Below are 16094 nucleotides of genomic sequence, written 5' to 3'. Positions count from 1 at the left end.
AGTTAGAGAGGCTTCGTATTGTTATCACACATATTGTGAGCTCAATGTTAGTGTTCGCTTCTCGGACGTAGAGGATATCAAGGAGATCGTCAATGATTTGGACGCGCTCGATCTTGAGGATGGCCCGGACTAAACCCTTATTGTTTCTTTGCTATTTATTACATTCGAAAATGCACTTTTTTCTTATCTTTTTTTTTAATTCTTATTTATCCTCACAAGGACTATTTTTCGAAGTGACTGGCCTTCTGGCTTGGCCAGCAGTTCGACAAATATCCTTCTTCAAATACCCTTCTGAATAGGTCTTTTTTCGATTCTCTAAAAACCTTTTCTGTAAATCAGAAAAAAACAAAGCAAAAAAACTCCCGCCAGTAAATGCAATCTGCTCTAGTTTCCGTCTGTTATCGTCGCGATCCAATTTTTATTTCCAAATAGCTATTCCTGAAAATGCTTCTAAAATAACGAAAACAAAAATATAGAAATATGTGCTAATTTTTTTTTGTAATTCCAAGACACTCCTTTGCCTAGGTACTAATTTAGTTTTCCTTATTATAAGCCCTTTGTCTGACAGTTCTCCTAGAAGTTTCTGAAATGAAACTCGACTCCTAGTTTTTATTATTTTATTCAACCCTGTTTTCCAGCCCGACAAGCGTATACCTAGAAGAGTCATAATTTAGCATTTCTTCGCAAAAAAAAAACGTAATTAGCTGCCAGGCGATGCCGCCCGGGGCTGATGATCAGCTGATGCTCCTCCCCGTTACTTTTAATAATTATTATTCTACCTCGTTAGCTTCTTAAGCGAGGCTCTGTTCAAGTTTCCTCGAATATGTAGGGTTAATTCTATTATTGGAATTATGTCTATCCGAGCGTATCTTTTGATTGGCCAAAAGCCGCTCCCAAATGTGTGTCCCCCAGAAGTTACTTTCGAAAGTTCACAAAGTGAAAACAACAAAACAAAAAAGCAAAACCGACTTGCTCCCCGACTGTTACTGTTAATCGCCTCCCATTATGATCCAAACATAATGTAACGTAAGAACTCCACTTCATGCCGCCTGCAAGATTTCTTTCCCTTTTCAAGAATTTCACCGTTTTTCGCGAGCATTCTTTGCTGTGCGTTTTCTTTTCCAATTCTTCCAAGGTTTATTTACTTTTCGTAGATTCGTATTATTACCTACAATTTGAAATTTCCTATAAGAATTCCTAAAAAGACGAAATCTTTACTTTTCTTTATATTATTTATAAAAAATAAGCAGCGAGGCTTTGCGATGACCCCTGAACGTGCGAACGAGTGCCTCATCCTACCTTCTTCTTTAATATTTTTGATGGTGATGGGTACTAATTGTTTAACTGAATGATTGTTCTGCTGATGATATAGATATTCTGACTATTTCGCGTTTCTTTCGCTTTCAAAACGAGGGAAAACGAGATTTAGTTCTTTCTACGGTTGGTGTTATCGATAACGAGAACGAAACAAAAAACATGTGACTGACTCTCTTCGTGCTTTTAGAAATTGAGAATGGCCGGTTCCGACGACTTCTACATTCGATACTACGTCGGCCACAAGGGCAAGTTTGGCCACGAGTTCCTTGAGTTCGAGTTCCGACCTGATGGAAAGATGCGATACGCCAACAACTCCAACTACAAGAACGATACTATGATCAGAAAGGAGGCCTTTGTCAACCGATGCGTCCTTCAAGGTAACTTAGAAACAGAGTCACTGATCAAATCGTACATTCCCAGAGCTGAAGAGAATTATCGAAGACTCTGAAATCCTCAAGGAAGACGATCAAATGTGGCCCCGACCTGATCGAGTTGGACGACAGGAACTTGAGGTAGAAACGACAACTTTTCTATGATCAAGTTATTCAACAACAACTTAGGTCGTCCTCGGTGATGATCACATCAGTTTCACCACCTCGAAAATCGGCTCTCTCATCGATGTGAACCAGTGCAAAGACCCAGAAGGTCTCAGAACGTTCTACTACCTCGTTCAGGTCTGTATTCATCAATCAACAGAGCACTAAGAATTTTTCAGGACTTGAAATGTCTTGTCTTCTCGCTCATTGGTCTCCACTTCAAAATCAAGCCAATCTAAAAATCGTAGAAAAGCACCAACCCGGCCAGAAACTACCCCTCGTCGATCTCTTAATTCCTCCTTCTACCGCCCCATTTACCCCTTTAGGAAATCACTCCCTACTTTTCCCGACGAAAGCTTCTTTCTGCCGGCTTACATGTGTCTTTTTTGACTGTCATTTTGAAATTCTAGCGTCAAAGAGTGAACGCCACTATTGTTGTTGCTGTGCACTCTTGATTTAGAACGAATTTTATCCTGCCACCTCTCCAAACATGAAAAAAAAAAGTGAAATAAAATTGATGTTAGAACTCAACTCAATAATCCAAGTCTGCAAAGTCTGTATATTTTTCATTCTTTGTGTCTCTTGTTTTTCGTTGTTTTATTGCTGCATTGAGCTAAAGTAAAATTGATTGTTTAAAAGATTATCGCAAAATCGTAACGCACGGAGCATGGAATTTGCCAATTATGACGACTATGAGGACTATCAGAATCCCTTTGATGGAATGGATTATGATGGTGTCATGGAATGGCTTGATGCGCATATGGACGAGTTGGAAAGTAACGGGATTGATCCAGAACACTTTTTGAGGTTATTATCTTTACATAAATCGGTGAATATACAGTACTTCGCTCAGATTGACGGACTTTTACATGATTTTGATGAAGTTTCCGCCGAGAATGATGGAGACAACAAGGACTACGCAGACTCCAAAAATGATGCGTTTCGAGTAAACTCCCATGTCCGCTGTTTCTCCAAGCGCGGCATATTTTCCGGAGCGTCTCTAAAGACTCGGATTAGAGAATACTTTTCGAATGAACTTGCCTTTTGAAAGTAATTCGCGGCAAACTTGAAGTCCTCCACAAGTTGAGCAGGTCCGCAGTTACAGTTGTCGCACTGAGTCTCATCTTTTTTGAGATTTTCAACCACAAATAGATTAGAAACTCCTTCATTCAAAACTCTTTCCTGTAATGTCGCCTCTTGAGTTGAGCCTCGGCATTTCGGATACGTCTTCAATCTTGCAAAATCGTCAAAAATCACAAAACAACATAGAAAAATCTGGTCTAGAAGTGAAGTGCTGTAATAATTAGTCATCCTCGTCGTTTTTCCCACGCCTATGTTTACCTACGCATTTCATTTAGGGCGATCAAGGAGGAGTTCTCCATGCCAAATGGTGCTGGTGGAGCCGGCGCTAGTGCTACCCCTGCTCCCCTTTCGACGGAGGAGATTCTCCACAAACTGCCCATCTTCTTGGGCCAATGTTCTGGCCAAGTTCTTTCACAGGCGTTTGATAATTTCATCTTCCCGGCTGTTCTTGCTGTCATGCTTCAGGTTTCAACTTTGAGTTCTTCAACAAGTCCTAATTCTCTTTCGAAAGATCTTCGCACACGGAGGAATGGACATTCCAATCAGACACACAATGTCCTTCATTTCCGGCTTCATGCTCCTCGTCAAATTCCACACAGTTGCTCTTGGCGTCTTCGCCCTTTCTTTTGTCATGTTTTGGATCAATATCGCCTCGGCAATAAGCAAGAAATATCTCGTCATTCTTCTCCCTGCATCTGCTCTCGTTGCAGAGCTTTTTACAGGGGAAAGTTGGGGAGGGCTGAGAGGACCGATGTTGGTTTTCTTGCTCAAGTTCTTGTCGGTCGTGCTAACGGAAGATTTGACAGTGGACTTGAATGACATGAGTCAAGTGATGAGTTTGATGGGTTATTATTTTCATCCAGCTACGATGTTACTTGGGCCTTGGATTCCCTTCAGGTAAAGCTAGAATTTGAAAAACAGAATAACAAAATTCATTTTTAGTTTGTACAAGAAAAGTATCGAGACGCCATCATTTCGAATCACCTCGCTTATTTTGATCATCCCTGGCGCTCTATTTCTCATTTTCTCCACTTGCGTTTCGTCATTATTCGAAAAGAGCACCGGTTGGATTGGAGAAGTTAACGATACAATTTCTTTTCACTGCAGCAACTACTACATTCTTTATTTCACACAAGTTCTTGTTCTTCTTGCAGGAGCGCAAACGGCTAATAATTTCTGCAGTCCGATGAAGGTGTTCTTTCCATTTGAACTTTACGAGGTACGCTCACTAAAATTTTCTCTTTCTACCTCGATTTCTAGGTCTGCCGAGCATGGAATTACCCAGTTCACGAGTTCCTTCGAAAGCATGTTTTCCTCCCTCTCAAAGCATCTTCCTCCACCTTCCGAGCGATTATGATGACTTTCTTTATAAGGTAAAACTTCCATCCTCCCACCTTTATTTCATACCTTCTAGTGCGATCCTACATGGCTTGAATTTCCCGATTTTCGCTACGCTCATGATTCTGGGACTTGGATCCTTTTCCGAATTCGAGTTTCGTCGAAAAGTTGGTACGAATTTCAACCTTCCACGAATTCTCCCATCGTCCATTCAAGCAAAAAGAGCCGCGAAACTTGCGAAAGATCCTCCTATCAAGAAACCTGGCGATTCTGACACCTCTGAAGCTTCGGACGAATCATTCCTGAGAGCGTTTATTCAGGCCTTTATCAATTTTTCTTTTCTTTTGCTGAATTATTACCACTTGTTCTTCGTCGGAAGCGTTTTGGAAGCCATGATCTCCCGATGATCGATACCCTGATTATTTTTTCGATGAAGAACTGGACATCTCCTATCATTATCTTCGGAATGCTTTTCTACTCTTATTTCATCTGATTGAAGTCTTTTTCTAGCAAGCCCAAATAGATTACTGACATGTTTGCTTCTTGCTCATTTCACAAAATATTGAAATGATTTAGGTTATTTTCTTTCTAGCACCGAATTGCCTCTTTATATCCTTTCCTAACACTTGCTCTTTCTGCCAATCCACGATCTGCATTTTCTGTATCCTTTTCTGTATAATCTTCAGTACTTTAATCGCAATAGTTATTTTATCAATTGATTAAGGCGAATGGACCAAGAATTTGTCTGGTCTATCTTCGAAAATGCTGCAAAATCGGGCCATGCAGATAAGCTGATCAGACCGTTTCCAAAGAATTATTTACGGAGTGATGGTGTACGGGACTTTGAAGCTCTATCAAAAGGTACTAATTTTTACTTTTTATCTGTTATCGCATCAGTAGAAACCAGAAATTTCGGACGAAGGTTTTTTCTTATCAGATAACTAAAGATAGATTTTATCTCATGATTGTCCCCAGCTGTTCGCGAGGACACAATGGCGTCCTCTTTTGGTACTACTTTTATTCCGTATATAACTCATTTTGCAGCTAGAATTTCACAAATATCATGATGACGCTATCAAATGATGATCTAATTCTTCTTCTTTAAAGTCAATGACCGCATGAAGAAATACTGAAAAATAACAACTGTATCATAAAATGAAAATCTTTTGATTTGATCTTTGAGTTAATCTCTGAGCGACTCTATTTTTGTAATGAATCAGCTGAAACGAATAAATGATAATAAAACTTAAAAGATATTATTGGAAGAAGAACACATCTGAAAACCTTTCTTTCCGCAAATCTGCCTAAGATATCAGTTTGCAAGAAAAACGAGTTCCTCCGAAACTACTTTTCAAAACGCAAATTCCATCGTCCGAATTTGGTTCTTTCGGTGAGTGATTCTGGTGCGCAAGAAGATAAATTTTATGCACTTGGATCGAGTTCTTCCATTTATGCCTTTCATGGGACGAAAAGCGAGAATATGTATTCAATCCTCCAGCATGGTCTGATAAACAATCTGAACGAACGCGCTGCCTTTGGAGAAGGAACGTATCTTTCCACTGAAATTGATGTGGCGTTGGGCTTTGCTACTCCGCAGCGTGTTCACCTTCCTGTAAGACTTTAAATTCGTATAAATTCTAAATGATTCTAGTTCGGCGACAAAACCGTAACATCCATCAGAACTATCGCTCTTTGTGAAGTCGCCGAAGGTGTCAAAGGCGTCAAATTCGAGTCAAAGTCCTCAGCAGCTTCGAAAACTCCTCAAACCTACGTCATTGTTCAAAACGACGACGCTGTTATACTGCGACATGTTCTTGTCTTTTTCGATTCATTTAAAAACAGTTCATTTTCTGTATTTGCTTCGCTCTTCTGGGCCAGTATTTTCCTTTTTCTTGCGATTATACTCTATTCGTACTCTTTCAGGTGGTTCAAGGGGGTTATTAGTGGCAATTTTCATTTCAACTATACCTAAATTCTCTTGGAAACTTTCTTCAATTTAGTATGGATATGGAAGAGCTCCCAAAACCGGAGCTAGTTGAGTCTCCGGAGTTAAAAGAAGAAGCTCCAGCTGCTCCGGTACCGGAAGAAACCGGAAGAGATGTTGAAGAAATCGGATTCGAGCCTGCACAAGCGGAAGAGTTCAGTAGAAAAGAACCTAAAAATGCACAAGAAAAGCGTGAAATCGCATCCATCATGAAACTACTTGGAGATCACGGGCTTACTTTTGCTCTGGGCGCGCTTGAGCGAGAAACTGGAATCAACAAGGACGATATAAAAGATTTGACGATCGAGACGGATGTGAGACAAGTTCTTGGACAATATGAATCAAAAACCGATAAAGACTCGTATAAAGAAGCTTATGTTGCGCTGCAGAGATTCGTTGATCAATCATTAGGAAAGGGTTTTTCTTCTCGATTTCTGATCATTTGGAAGATCTCGTTTTCAAACTCTTGAAAAGATTCGAGTCGCGCTGAGCTTTCACAACTGCTGTTTCCTTGCTTTGCTCACATTTACATAAAACTGCTAGTAAACAACTACGAAATTGAAGGTCGCAATTTCTACAACGAATTCGCCAAGGGCTTTGGCGAAGACTCTCCATATATTGAAGATATCAGACGCCTTGCTACAGTTACAAATAAGAAGCAACTGGCGCAAAACGATGTGATAACTACTTTCAAAGTCCGTCATTTTATTATTCGAATGACTCGTGATTCTCTGCTGAGTTTGAAGAGACATATCAACGATAGAAATATTCAAGTGCTAATCGATATTCTCGAAGATCATCTCTTCATTGATCAATTTGACGGGCTTCCGAGAACGCGAGAGCAGATTGATGCTGTTTCCGGAGGCTTGTTAGGCGAAGCAAAAGAGATGCCAACAAGGTAAGAACGGTGGCTCTACTCTGCGGTTGAAATTCATCTTTTTAGTCAAAAATCCAACTTGGTTTACTTCGTCAACCAGAAGTTGCCGACATAGAAGAAGATGATCTGATGGAAGACGAGCCCAAAAAGAAGAAAAAAGCTCGAGCTCCAACCTTGAGAAAGACAAAAAATGATGCCAATGCACCCAACCCAACTCGGGTTCCGCTTCTTGGACTTCAGGAACATCTACTGACCGCTGGGGATAAAGCAGATTGGCTTTCGTACTACAAAGACCTTGAATATCGCGTTAAACTAACCGGTAAGAGTTCTGTATATGAAAATTGTGAATCACATTTGAAGGGGATCAAAAATTGAGCTGCGTATTCTACTCTGTTTTAAACTCTGATCCCGATTGCCTTCCAGCTTCGATCACAATTTCTGACGACTCAACTGTGCTCGCCGCTGGCTTCGAAGACGGCTGTATCAGAGTCAACGCAATCGGCAACGACAACCTGCGCGAAATCAAAAGTCTTCCTCAACTAGAAATGCTTGACAAAGATCGCCTTGAGCTCGATAATATTCTTCAAGTATCTGAAGCTGCCACGCGAAAACTCCTCGGCCATACGGGCGCTGTCTATGGCGTTTCTATTTCTCCGAGAAAGGACTTTTTGGTCAGTGGCGGAGAAGATGGCACAGTCAGGCTATGGTCACTTCTAGTGTATACTTGTGTGATTGTTCATAGAGGACATATGTGGCCCATTTGGGATGTTCACTTTAGTCCCTATGGACACTACTTTTGCTCGGCTGGTATGGATAGATCGCTTCGGTATTATCTTACTCAAGTTGGATTGAAAACTTGTAATTCCTAGCGTTTGGGTGACTGACAAAGAAAGCCCAGTCCGCATGATGGCAGGTCATTATTCCGACGTTACCGTTTGCCGATTCCACCCGAATGGAAATTACATCGCTACTGGCGGCGAAGACCGCTGTATCCGAATCTGGGACCTTCTCGATGGAAAATGCGTTCGTCAACTGACTGGCCATCGTTCCAGCCTTTCTACAGTTTCCTGGTCCGGTGCTTGTAAGAGTCTTTCTTCTCTAGAATGAATTTTAATTTTATTCTCAAAGGCGGAAAATACTTGGCCACAGCGGATATTGGAGGCCACGTTCTTTTCTGGGACTTGTCAAAGTCAACCAAATCTGATGAGATTCTCGTTGCGCGATTTTCAATCGATGAACAAAAGGTTAAAGTCGTCAAATTAAGTACTGAAAGCTAATCTCATTAGGGAACTGTTAAACTTCCCGTGCAACATCAACATATCACCGCCCTGACATTTTCGCGCTGCGGATCCGTACTCACTGCCGGCACTATCAAAGGAGAAATCATCAGCTGGGATGTTGCCCGAGTTCTTGTTGATAGTGAAAATGAAGAAGGTAGAAATGCGATCTCAGATCAACGTTCATCCCATTTTTTAGTTTCGACAACTGCCACTGGTTTCGCGAAAAACTACCGATACCACCAACCCTACCGAACGAAGCGTTCACCAATCTGTCAATTGCAATATTCTCGCCGCAATGTACTTTTAGCTGCCGGACCGTTTTCGAGATGAAAGAGTTACTCAAAGTTCCGTTCAAAACTCAAGATTTTACTTGCTTCTTATTTAGAATGGCCGAGGATCAAGTAAAAGTTGTCCTGAATATAAAGCAGGAGACATTTGATGCGTACGTGAAAGAAAATATTGACGATTTGGGATTAGATGCTGATGAAGCTGTTCAAGATGCCATAGGAAGGGGTTGAATTGAGAAAGAGTTTATCTTTTGCTTGAAAGTATTTAAACCCATCAAAAGATACGTGCAAAGTGCAAGGAGGAAATCTCTACTTTGTCATCAAGAAAAACGTCGAAGAAGACGGCCGTCACTTGATCCTACATTTAATCGACAACTTTCTTGCTTCACCATCAAAAGAAGCTCTTGAAGATCTTCAAAAAGAATGCAAGGACTTTGAGCCCAGACACTACGCTACTGATTTTTACAAAGCGCATCAGAAAATTATGGATAGAATAAAAACTGCCGAAGGTGGAGAAAAGACTATTCTCATTCGTGGATTGTCTGTCATCATTCGTGGACAACCCGATTGGATTAACTCGTTTATGATGTTCGAAATAAGCAAAATGGCCGAAAATTGGGGAAAGCTTGAAGATAAAGCGAGCACCTGGGAGTTCATCGCTGCTCTGGCTAGACTTGTAAAACGCGTTTCTGAAAATCACGAAGAAAATAGATGCGCGATGATGACAGAAGGTATTCAAGGCCAACTTTGTAAAATACTGCGTCCAGATCACGAGATCACTGATGAGTTTGAAAGCGCTGTTTTGAGCGCTTGTGCCATGTTCCAGGCTCAGCTTGTTGATGATGATCATCGAAGTCAAGGATCCCAAGGTAATTGAGAGGGTTGAATATGAATATTAAAAATTTCTAGCGCATCAAAGAGCGAAAGCATATGTTGTCGATCACAATTTACTAGAAAACTCGATTCGTCTTGCTGAACAACTTCTTGAAAAGAGCAAAGGAAGCTGCTCGAATAAACTTTTGACTCTCATTTCTTCTTTGTTGGTCTCGAACGATTTCTGTAAGGACGCGGCTAGTATGAACTGTGGGGAACTTGCAATAAACCTGATCCGTGCTGCTCCAGAAGAATCTGATAGAGTCAAGGCGTGTCTGAATCTGATCAAAGCTCTGATCGGAAATGACGAGGTCAAGCACAAAATGGTCACTCAGCTCAAAGTTCATGAAGATGTCATTGGCGCTCTTATGAGGCACTTTTCCCAGCCAGGCGTTGCCCTAGCTGCTCTTCGGTTAGATTTTGATTTTAACAAATTATGACATGAATCTTTCTAGCTCCGTTACTGCCTTGACATTGAGAAACCCAGAGTGCGCCAAGGAAATCATCAAAATGAATGGCGCTGAAGCTGTAGTTAGTGCTATCAACGCGCATAGTAAATCAAAATCTATCACAAGAGCAGGTACATCCTTCGGAAAAAGCAGTAACTTGACTCCTTTCAGGACTGATGGCAGTTCGAAACTGCGTTGTCCGCGCTCCAGAATTGCGAAAACCATTCCTCGAACTTCACATTGAAAGCATCGCAAACGCCGCCCTTCAAGCCCACAAACTGGACGAAGCGAAAGCCTGCCTCCGAGATCTTGGCTGCGAAGTCGCCCTCAAGTGCATTTGGACTGGGAGCGGGAAGAAACTCGAGCATGGAACAACTGACAGACTCAAAGCCATGGACATTTCTTAAAATTTTCACTTCACGGATAACTTAGATTTCTGTTTGAACCAGTTCACTGTATTTCACTTCACAATTTATTGATATATATTTTTCTATTCTAATCATTCCTGTCTTTTTGAGACTAATAAAGCGTATTAATTGTTCTTATAATTAAAAGTGGAAGATTGGATTTTGTTTCTCTCTTCCTGTTTCAGAAAAAAAAACGAATTACTTTAGCAGCAGTGATATTTTACTTTCGAGCAAAATGAAAAAAACTGTTTTGCACGCGCAAAGCCTCGATATATTCGATCATCTAATTTGGCTTTTCTTCTATTTTCATAATTTGTCTGATAAAAAAAACTGAGAAGAAATATTTTTGAAGATTTTATTATAAAAACAAGTAAAAATCGGTGCAAGAAGAAATTTACAGAGAGCGAAAATGAGAGGAAAATAAATTAGAAGGTTAAATTAGAGCATAAAGTATTGCTGGAAGCTGTCTTCGGGGCTGAAAGAAACGGATGGTGGATTGATTGGAACGCTGTAGATTTGCTCTTGGGCTGCTTCGGGAACGGGAGCGGAAGCTAGTGGAGAGTAGCAGCCAGATTCATTGGGGCTGTTTCCGCCGGAAGAGTTGGCTTGCTGGTGGATTTCCTGGACGTCAAAATATTGTTGAGGACCGATGTTCTGGTAAATCTGGGCTTGTTGAGTGGCGTCGGATTCTTGCATGAACTGAGCGTCGTGAGCAGTCATTCCAGCGTTGAATTCTTGAGGGCAAGAAGTTGGTGGAGAATCGGTGGGAGAAGGAGAAGGCACCATTGTTGGAACCGTTGGAGCATTTGAAGGGCAGAGTGCAGTTTGAATCGGCTGGTTCGAGACTTGCTGCGCGGGGCATTCATTTCGGTAGCGACGTCGTCGGTTGGAGAACCACTGCCGAATGCGAAACATATCTATGCCGGTGAGGACGGAGAGTTCTTCGCGGACGCAGACATCGGGATGGTGGGTTTTGAGGAAGGCGCCTTCGAGAGCGTCGACTTGAGCTTGAGTGAATTTGGATCGAGTTCGACGAGGCTTGGTTGGTGGAGAATCGGCCATTGGAGAAGGAGAAAGCACCGTTGTTTGAACCGCTGGAGCATTTGAAGGGCAGGGTGCAGTTTGAATCGGCTGATTTGAGAGTTGCTGCGCGTCTCGGTACTGTCTTCGGTAGCGAGCTCGTCGGTTGGAGAACCACTCTCGAATGTGAGTCGTATTTATGCCGGTGAGTACGGAGAGTTCTTCTCGTACGCAGACATCGGGATGGTGGGTTTTGAGGAAGGCGCCTTCGAGAGTGTCGACTTGAGCTTGAGTGAATTTGGTTCGAGCTTGACGAGCCTTTGGTCGGAAAAGATCGAGATCGGAAGCGGGGTCGGGGGTGTCGCCTTCTTCTGGGCAGCCTTTTTGGCGGAGCACTCGTTTGATTTGATAGACGGAAGGGGCTTTTTGGAAGCCTTCTTTGACCATTTCTTCTCGTATTTCCCAGGCGTAGGCAAATTGCTTGCGGTACTCGACGATCAGGTATTCGTGCTCCTTGCTGATATTGGATCTTCTCTTCGAGCCGCCGGAAACGTTTCTTGAAGCCTTGATTTGGCCAGTTTTGTTGAAGCAGGAGAGAATATTGGAGACGGTGCCGTTAGAAACGCGCAGATCACGAGAAATGACGCAGGGGCGTATTCCCATTTGAGACATTTGGACGATCTTCTCGCGAGTTTCCAGGGGGAGGGGGCTACCATTGACGAAGGCACCGCCGAGTTGGTTGAAAACAACTTGGTTTTGCATTTTGATGTTTTGATAAAGAGACGTTTCCCAGGCCAAGCCCAGAGCGAGTTCGAAAAGGGCGCGCGAGAGGTTCGAGGGGCGAACAGTCATCGCCAAAAGAGGGCGTTTCTTGGGCGCATGTCCCACTGAGACTGAGCTCCTGTGGAGTTTTTACGCAAGAAGATGATCAGATGATAATCAGTAAGATTCGTTTTCCAAGAAGTTCCACACTTTTGTAAGAGAGAAGAGATTTTGTCCATTTTATTATGATAATTCTGGTTCGAGACTCATTTGAAAAATAAGTTATTTTTCCAAAAAATAGCATCTTCTTAAAGTTTAATCTTATTTTTGTAAGCAGATTTAAAATCTACAGTCCAGAATTAGAATTGACTGAAATTTTCAAGTCGATCCGACCAGTATTTTTCTTAAATGCAGTGGAATACACCTTCTGTAACAGCGCCTCTATCCCACGATCTCTCCCATGCGGTTAACCAGAAGTAGCCGACATTGAAGAAGATCATCTGATGGAAGCCTGGGATGTTGCCCGCGTTCTTGTTTATAGTGAAAATGAAGAAGGTAGAAATGCGAGCTCAGGTCAACCTTCATCCCACTGATCCTAAATACGCTGATTAAGAACATCCTTGAAAACATTTTTAATAGTGAAGATACGGCGAGTATTCGATTGTCCATGTTTGAAGTGAAACTGACGAGACCCTTCCCGCTCGCCAGGATCCTAGAGCCAGCTCTTCCGATTGGAATTTGCTTTTTGAGACAACGAAGAAACAGATGTAATTGCGCCGACAGAGTCTGAAGATCAGCTGGGAAAAGATGAAAAATAATTAGAGATCAGCTGGATGATGAGAAAAGACTTTTCAAACGGAAGAGAAGATCATAACTAGGGTGGCGCGCAAAAAAATCAGCTTTTGATGTAAAAGATCTAGATATCTCATTTTTGGATATGTTCGAGATATCAGAGTGTCTGAACGAGCCTAAAATTTTTTTTTCAAAATTTTGAAAAAAAGTACTATTTTCTAGCCTCCAAAAGTACTAAAAAATCAATATTTTGAGCAACCGAAGATAGAGAAAAACGAAGCTCACCATTGAAAAGAGCGCACTCGATTTAGTCAGAATCAAAAAGAAAATGTTTTGGTCATCACAGTTGTCGAGTACTAATCGACCGATAACTATAAAATATAAATATAAAAAAAGTACTTTCTGAGGTCACAAAAAATTTTTTCTTTCAGATTTGGAATTTTCGGCGGCAAGATTATATTATATCCGAAAATGATCCCTATACGATATTTAATGCAAAAGTTGATTTTTTTTGCGTGCCACCCTAATCATAACACAGCTGGACTAAAATTAGATTAGAACAGCGTGAACTTTGATGGAGATTTTATTGGAGAAATTCCCGCTTTTAGAAGTTTTAAGTATGATAACTAAACGAGCACCTGGGAGTTCCTCGCTGCTCTGAATAGATTTGTAAAACGCGTTTCTGAAAATCACGAAGAAAACAGATGCGCGATGATGACTGAAGGTATTCAAGGCCAACTTTGTAAAATACTGCGTCCGGATCACGAGATCACTGATGAGTTTGAAAACGCTGTTTTGAGCGCTTGTGCCATGTTCCAGGCTCAGCTTGTTGATGATGATCATCGAAGTCAGGGATCCCATTGGGATCATCCCAAGGTGACTAAGCGGGTTGAATATGAAAAAACCGACCACGGCGGCTTTGGCCCTCAGTTACTTCAAATGAGGCAATCCATTTGACCTTATTTTTGCAATGTGCACTTATCATATAAGTTATATGAACAAACCGAACCACTCTGCGAAGTTTCGTGAAATTTTTCAAGAGGGATGGCGCTTTGCACCAGATCTCTTTCGAGCTCATTATCGAAAAATTTGCAGGTTTTTTCTCCTTAATAATAATATGAGTAAATAGCTGAGTGTTCAAGCTTTCTAACAGTATTATTTTGAACTTATTACCTGGACGGAAATATGAATGAGGGATCAAAATAGTGGGCGCTATTTTTCACACTCCGGATTTAGCGCGCCGCGCAGGGCTGAATAATGCTTGGTGGTCGGTTTTCCCGACCCCGTGTTTTGAGCGCTTACTCGCGCGCCCGTGTATAGAGAAGTTAAAGATTTCTAGCGCATCAAAGAGCAAAAACTTATGTTGTCGATCACAATTTATTGGAAAACTCGATTCGTCTTGCTGAAAAACTTCTTGAAAAGAGCAAAGGAAGCTGCTCGAACAAACTTTTAAGTTAAAAGTTTTGACTCTCATTTCTTCTCTTTTGGTCTCGAAAGATTTCTGTAAAGACGCGGCTAGTATGAACTGCGGAGAACTTGCAATAAATCTGATCCGTGCTGCTCCCGAAGAATCCGACGAATCCAAAGTTGTTCCAAACAGTATTTTTTCTTCGTTTCTCCACGGTCTCATTCGGATGCACTGATAACCCTGCCAACTTGAGTAAACAGTCTCTTTCTTCCTCTCGGAGCTTTTTCTGTAGAACTTCTCGTGTTCTCGTGAGATCTTGACCTGTTTAAGACTTTGACATAGTGATTACTAATCACTGATTAGGAACGAAAGACTGGCCTGTTTTTTCATTTGTTTTCTTTTATTGAGTACTCATCTGTACAATTTCAGGAGGATTACAAGCAAAGCGTTTTTTTATTCTCAAAGTGTCAGTTATTTTTGGCATTTCAGATCAAAAGAATTTTAAAACGAGATTTATTATTTGTGTTAGAATTTGTCTGATAAAAAAAAAGCTGAGAAGAAATATTTTTGAAGATTTTATTATAAAAACAAGTAAGAATTGGTGCAAGAAAAAATTAAGAAGAAAAAAAAATTTACAAAGAGCGAAAATGAATGTAATTGAAAATAAAATTATAGCGTAAAGTATTGCTGGAAGGTGTCTTCGGGGCTGAAAAAATCGAATGGTGGATTGATTGGAGCGCTGTAGATTTGCTCTTGGGCTGCTTCGGGAACGGGAGCGGAAGCTGGTGGATAGTAGCAGCCAGATTCATTGGGGCTGTTTCCGCCGGAAGAGTTGCCTTGCTGGTGGACTTCCTGGACGTCAAAATATTGTTGAGGACCGATCGTTTCAGCGATAAATTCTTGAAGCCAAGAGGTTGGTGGAGAATCGGCCATTGGAGGAGGAGAAGGCACCATTGTTGGAACCGCTGGAGCATTTGAAGGGCAGGGTGCAGTTTGAATCGGCTGATTTGAGACTTGCTGTGCGGGGCATTCTTTTCGGTAGCGACGTCGTCGGTGTTTGAACCAGTTTAGAATGCGACTCATATCTATGCCGGTGAGGACCGAGAGTTCTTCGCGGACGCAGGCATCAGGATAGTGGGTTTTGAGAAAGGCGCCTTCGAAAGCGTCGACTTGAGCTTGAGTGAATTTGGTTGGAGCTCGACGAGGCTTGGTTGGTGGGGAAAGATCGAGATCGGAAGCGGGGTCGGTGGTGTCGCCTTCTTCTGGGCAGCCTTTTTTGCGGAGCACTCGTTTGATTTGATCGACGGAAGGGACTTTCTGGAAGCCTTCTTTGAACATTTCTTCTCGTATTTCCCAGGCACAGGCAAATTGCTTGCGGTACTCGACGATCAGGTATTCGTGCTCCTTGCTGACATTGGATCTTCTCTTCTCGCCAGGCTTGATTTGGCCAGTTTTGTTGAAGCGGGAGAGAATATTTCTAACGGAGCCGATAGAAACGCGCAGATCACGAGAAATAACGCAGCGGCGGATTCCCATTTGAGACATTTGGACGATCTTCTCGCGTGTTTCCAGATCGAGGGGGCGACCATGGACGAAGGCACCGCCGAGTTGGTTGAAAACAACTTGGTTTTGCATTTTTGATGTTTTGATTAAGAGACGTTTTCCAGAGCGAGTTCGAAAA

General features: G+C 41.8%; 6 protein-coding genes across 6 annotated transcripts; 5 read left to right on the top strand and 1 right to left on the bottom strand.

Moving 5' to 3' along the window:
* The first annotated feature begins 1473 nt into the window (after positions 1-1473).
* On the top strand, positions 1474-2384 carry LOC145705408 (protein mago nashi homolog). The gene is made up of 4 exons (XM_081782871.1): positions 1474-1694; positions 1738-1829; positions 1878-1991; positions 2033-2384. Exons 1-4 carry the CDS (start codon positions 1514-1516, stop codon positions 2090-2092), a joined length of 447 nt encoding a protein of 148 aa, XP_081638997.1. The 5' UTR covers positions 1474-1513; the 3' UTR covers positions 2093-2384.
* An 87-nt stretch (positions 2385-2471) lies between these two features.
* LOC145705407 (protein-serine O-palmitoleoyltransferase porcupine-like) lies at positions 2472-4682 on the top strand. Its single transcript, XM_081782870.1, has 6 exons — positions 2472-2660; positions 3212-3401; positions 3448-3833; positions 3879-4155; positions 4197-4309; positions 4351-4682. The coding sequence occupies exons 1-6, from the start codon at positions 2521-2523 to the stop codon at positions 4679-4681; spliced, it is 1437 nt and encodes a 478-aa protein (XP_081638996.1). The 5' UTR covers positions 2472-2520; the 3' UTR covers position 4682.
* A 281-nt stretch (positions 4683-4963) lies between these two features.
* LOC145705118 (protein mono-ADP-ribosyltransferase PARP16-like) lies at positions 4964-6246 on the top strand. Its single transcript, XM_081782572.1, has 3 exons — positions 4964-5135; positions 5528-5886; positions 5926-6246. Exons 1-3 carry the CDS (start codon positions 5003-5005, stop codon positions 6244-6246), a joined length of 813 nt encoding a protein of 270 aa, XP_081638698.1. The 5' UTR covers positions 4964-5002.
* Positions 6247-6275: 29 nt separating this feature from the next.
* LOC145705103 (transcription initiation factor TFIID subunit 5-like) lies at positions 6276-8759 on the top strand. The gene is given in 9 exon segments (XM_081782555.1): positions 6276-6675; positions 6733-7134; positions 7137-7156; positions 7202-7454; positions 7496-7961; positions 8005-8216; positions 8264-8385; positions 8422-8569; positions 8612-8759. Coding segments are annotated over 9 exon segments (2157 nt in total). The 3' UTR covers positions 8746-8759.
* A 228-nt stretch (positions 8760-8987) lies between these two features.
* On the top strand, positions 8988-10571 carry LOC145702490 (armadillo repeat-containing protein 6-like). Its single transcript, XM_081779722.1, has 4 exons — positions 8988-9571; positions 9612-9987; positions 10031-10155; positions 10196-10571. The coding sequence occupies exons 1-4, from the start codon at positions 9187-9189 to the stop codon at positions 10429-10431; spliced, it is 1122 nt and encodes a 373-aa protein (XP_081635848.1). The 5' UTR covers positions 8988-9186; the 3' UTR covers positions 10432-10571.
* Positions 10572-15079: 4508 nt separating this feature from the next.
* LOC145701568 (paired box protein Pax-7-like) lies at positions 15080-16048 on the bottom strand. Its single transcript, XM_081778780.1, has one exon. The coding sequence runs from the start codon at positions 16046-16048 to the stop codon at positions 15083-15085; it is 966 nt and encodes a 321-aa protein (XP_081634906.1). The 3' UTR covers positions 15080-15082.
* Positions 16049-16094: the final 46 nt, after the last annotated feature.

This window comes from Oikopleura dioica, chromosome PAR (assembly GCF_907165135.1).
Source record: "Oikopleura dioica chromosome PAR, OKI2018_I68_1.0, whole genome shotgun sequence".
Lineage (NCBI taxonomy): Eukaryota > Metazoa > Chordata > Appendicularia > Copelata > Oikopleuridae > Oikopleura > Oikopleura dioica.
This window is presented reverse-complemented; position numbering and strand designations above follow the sequence as displayed.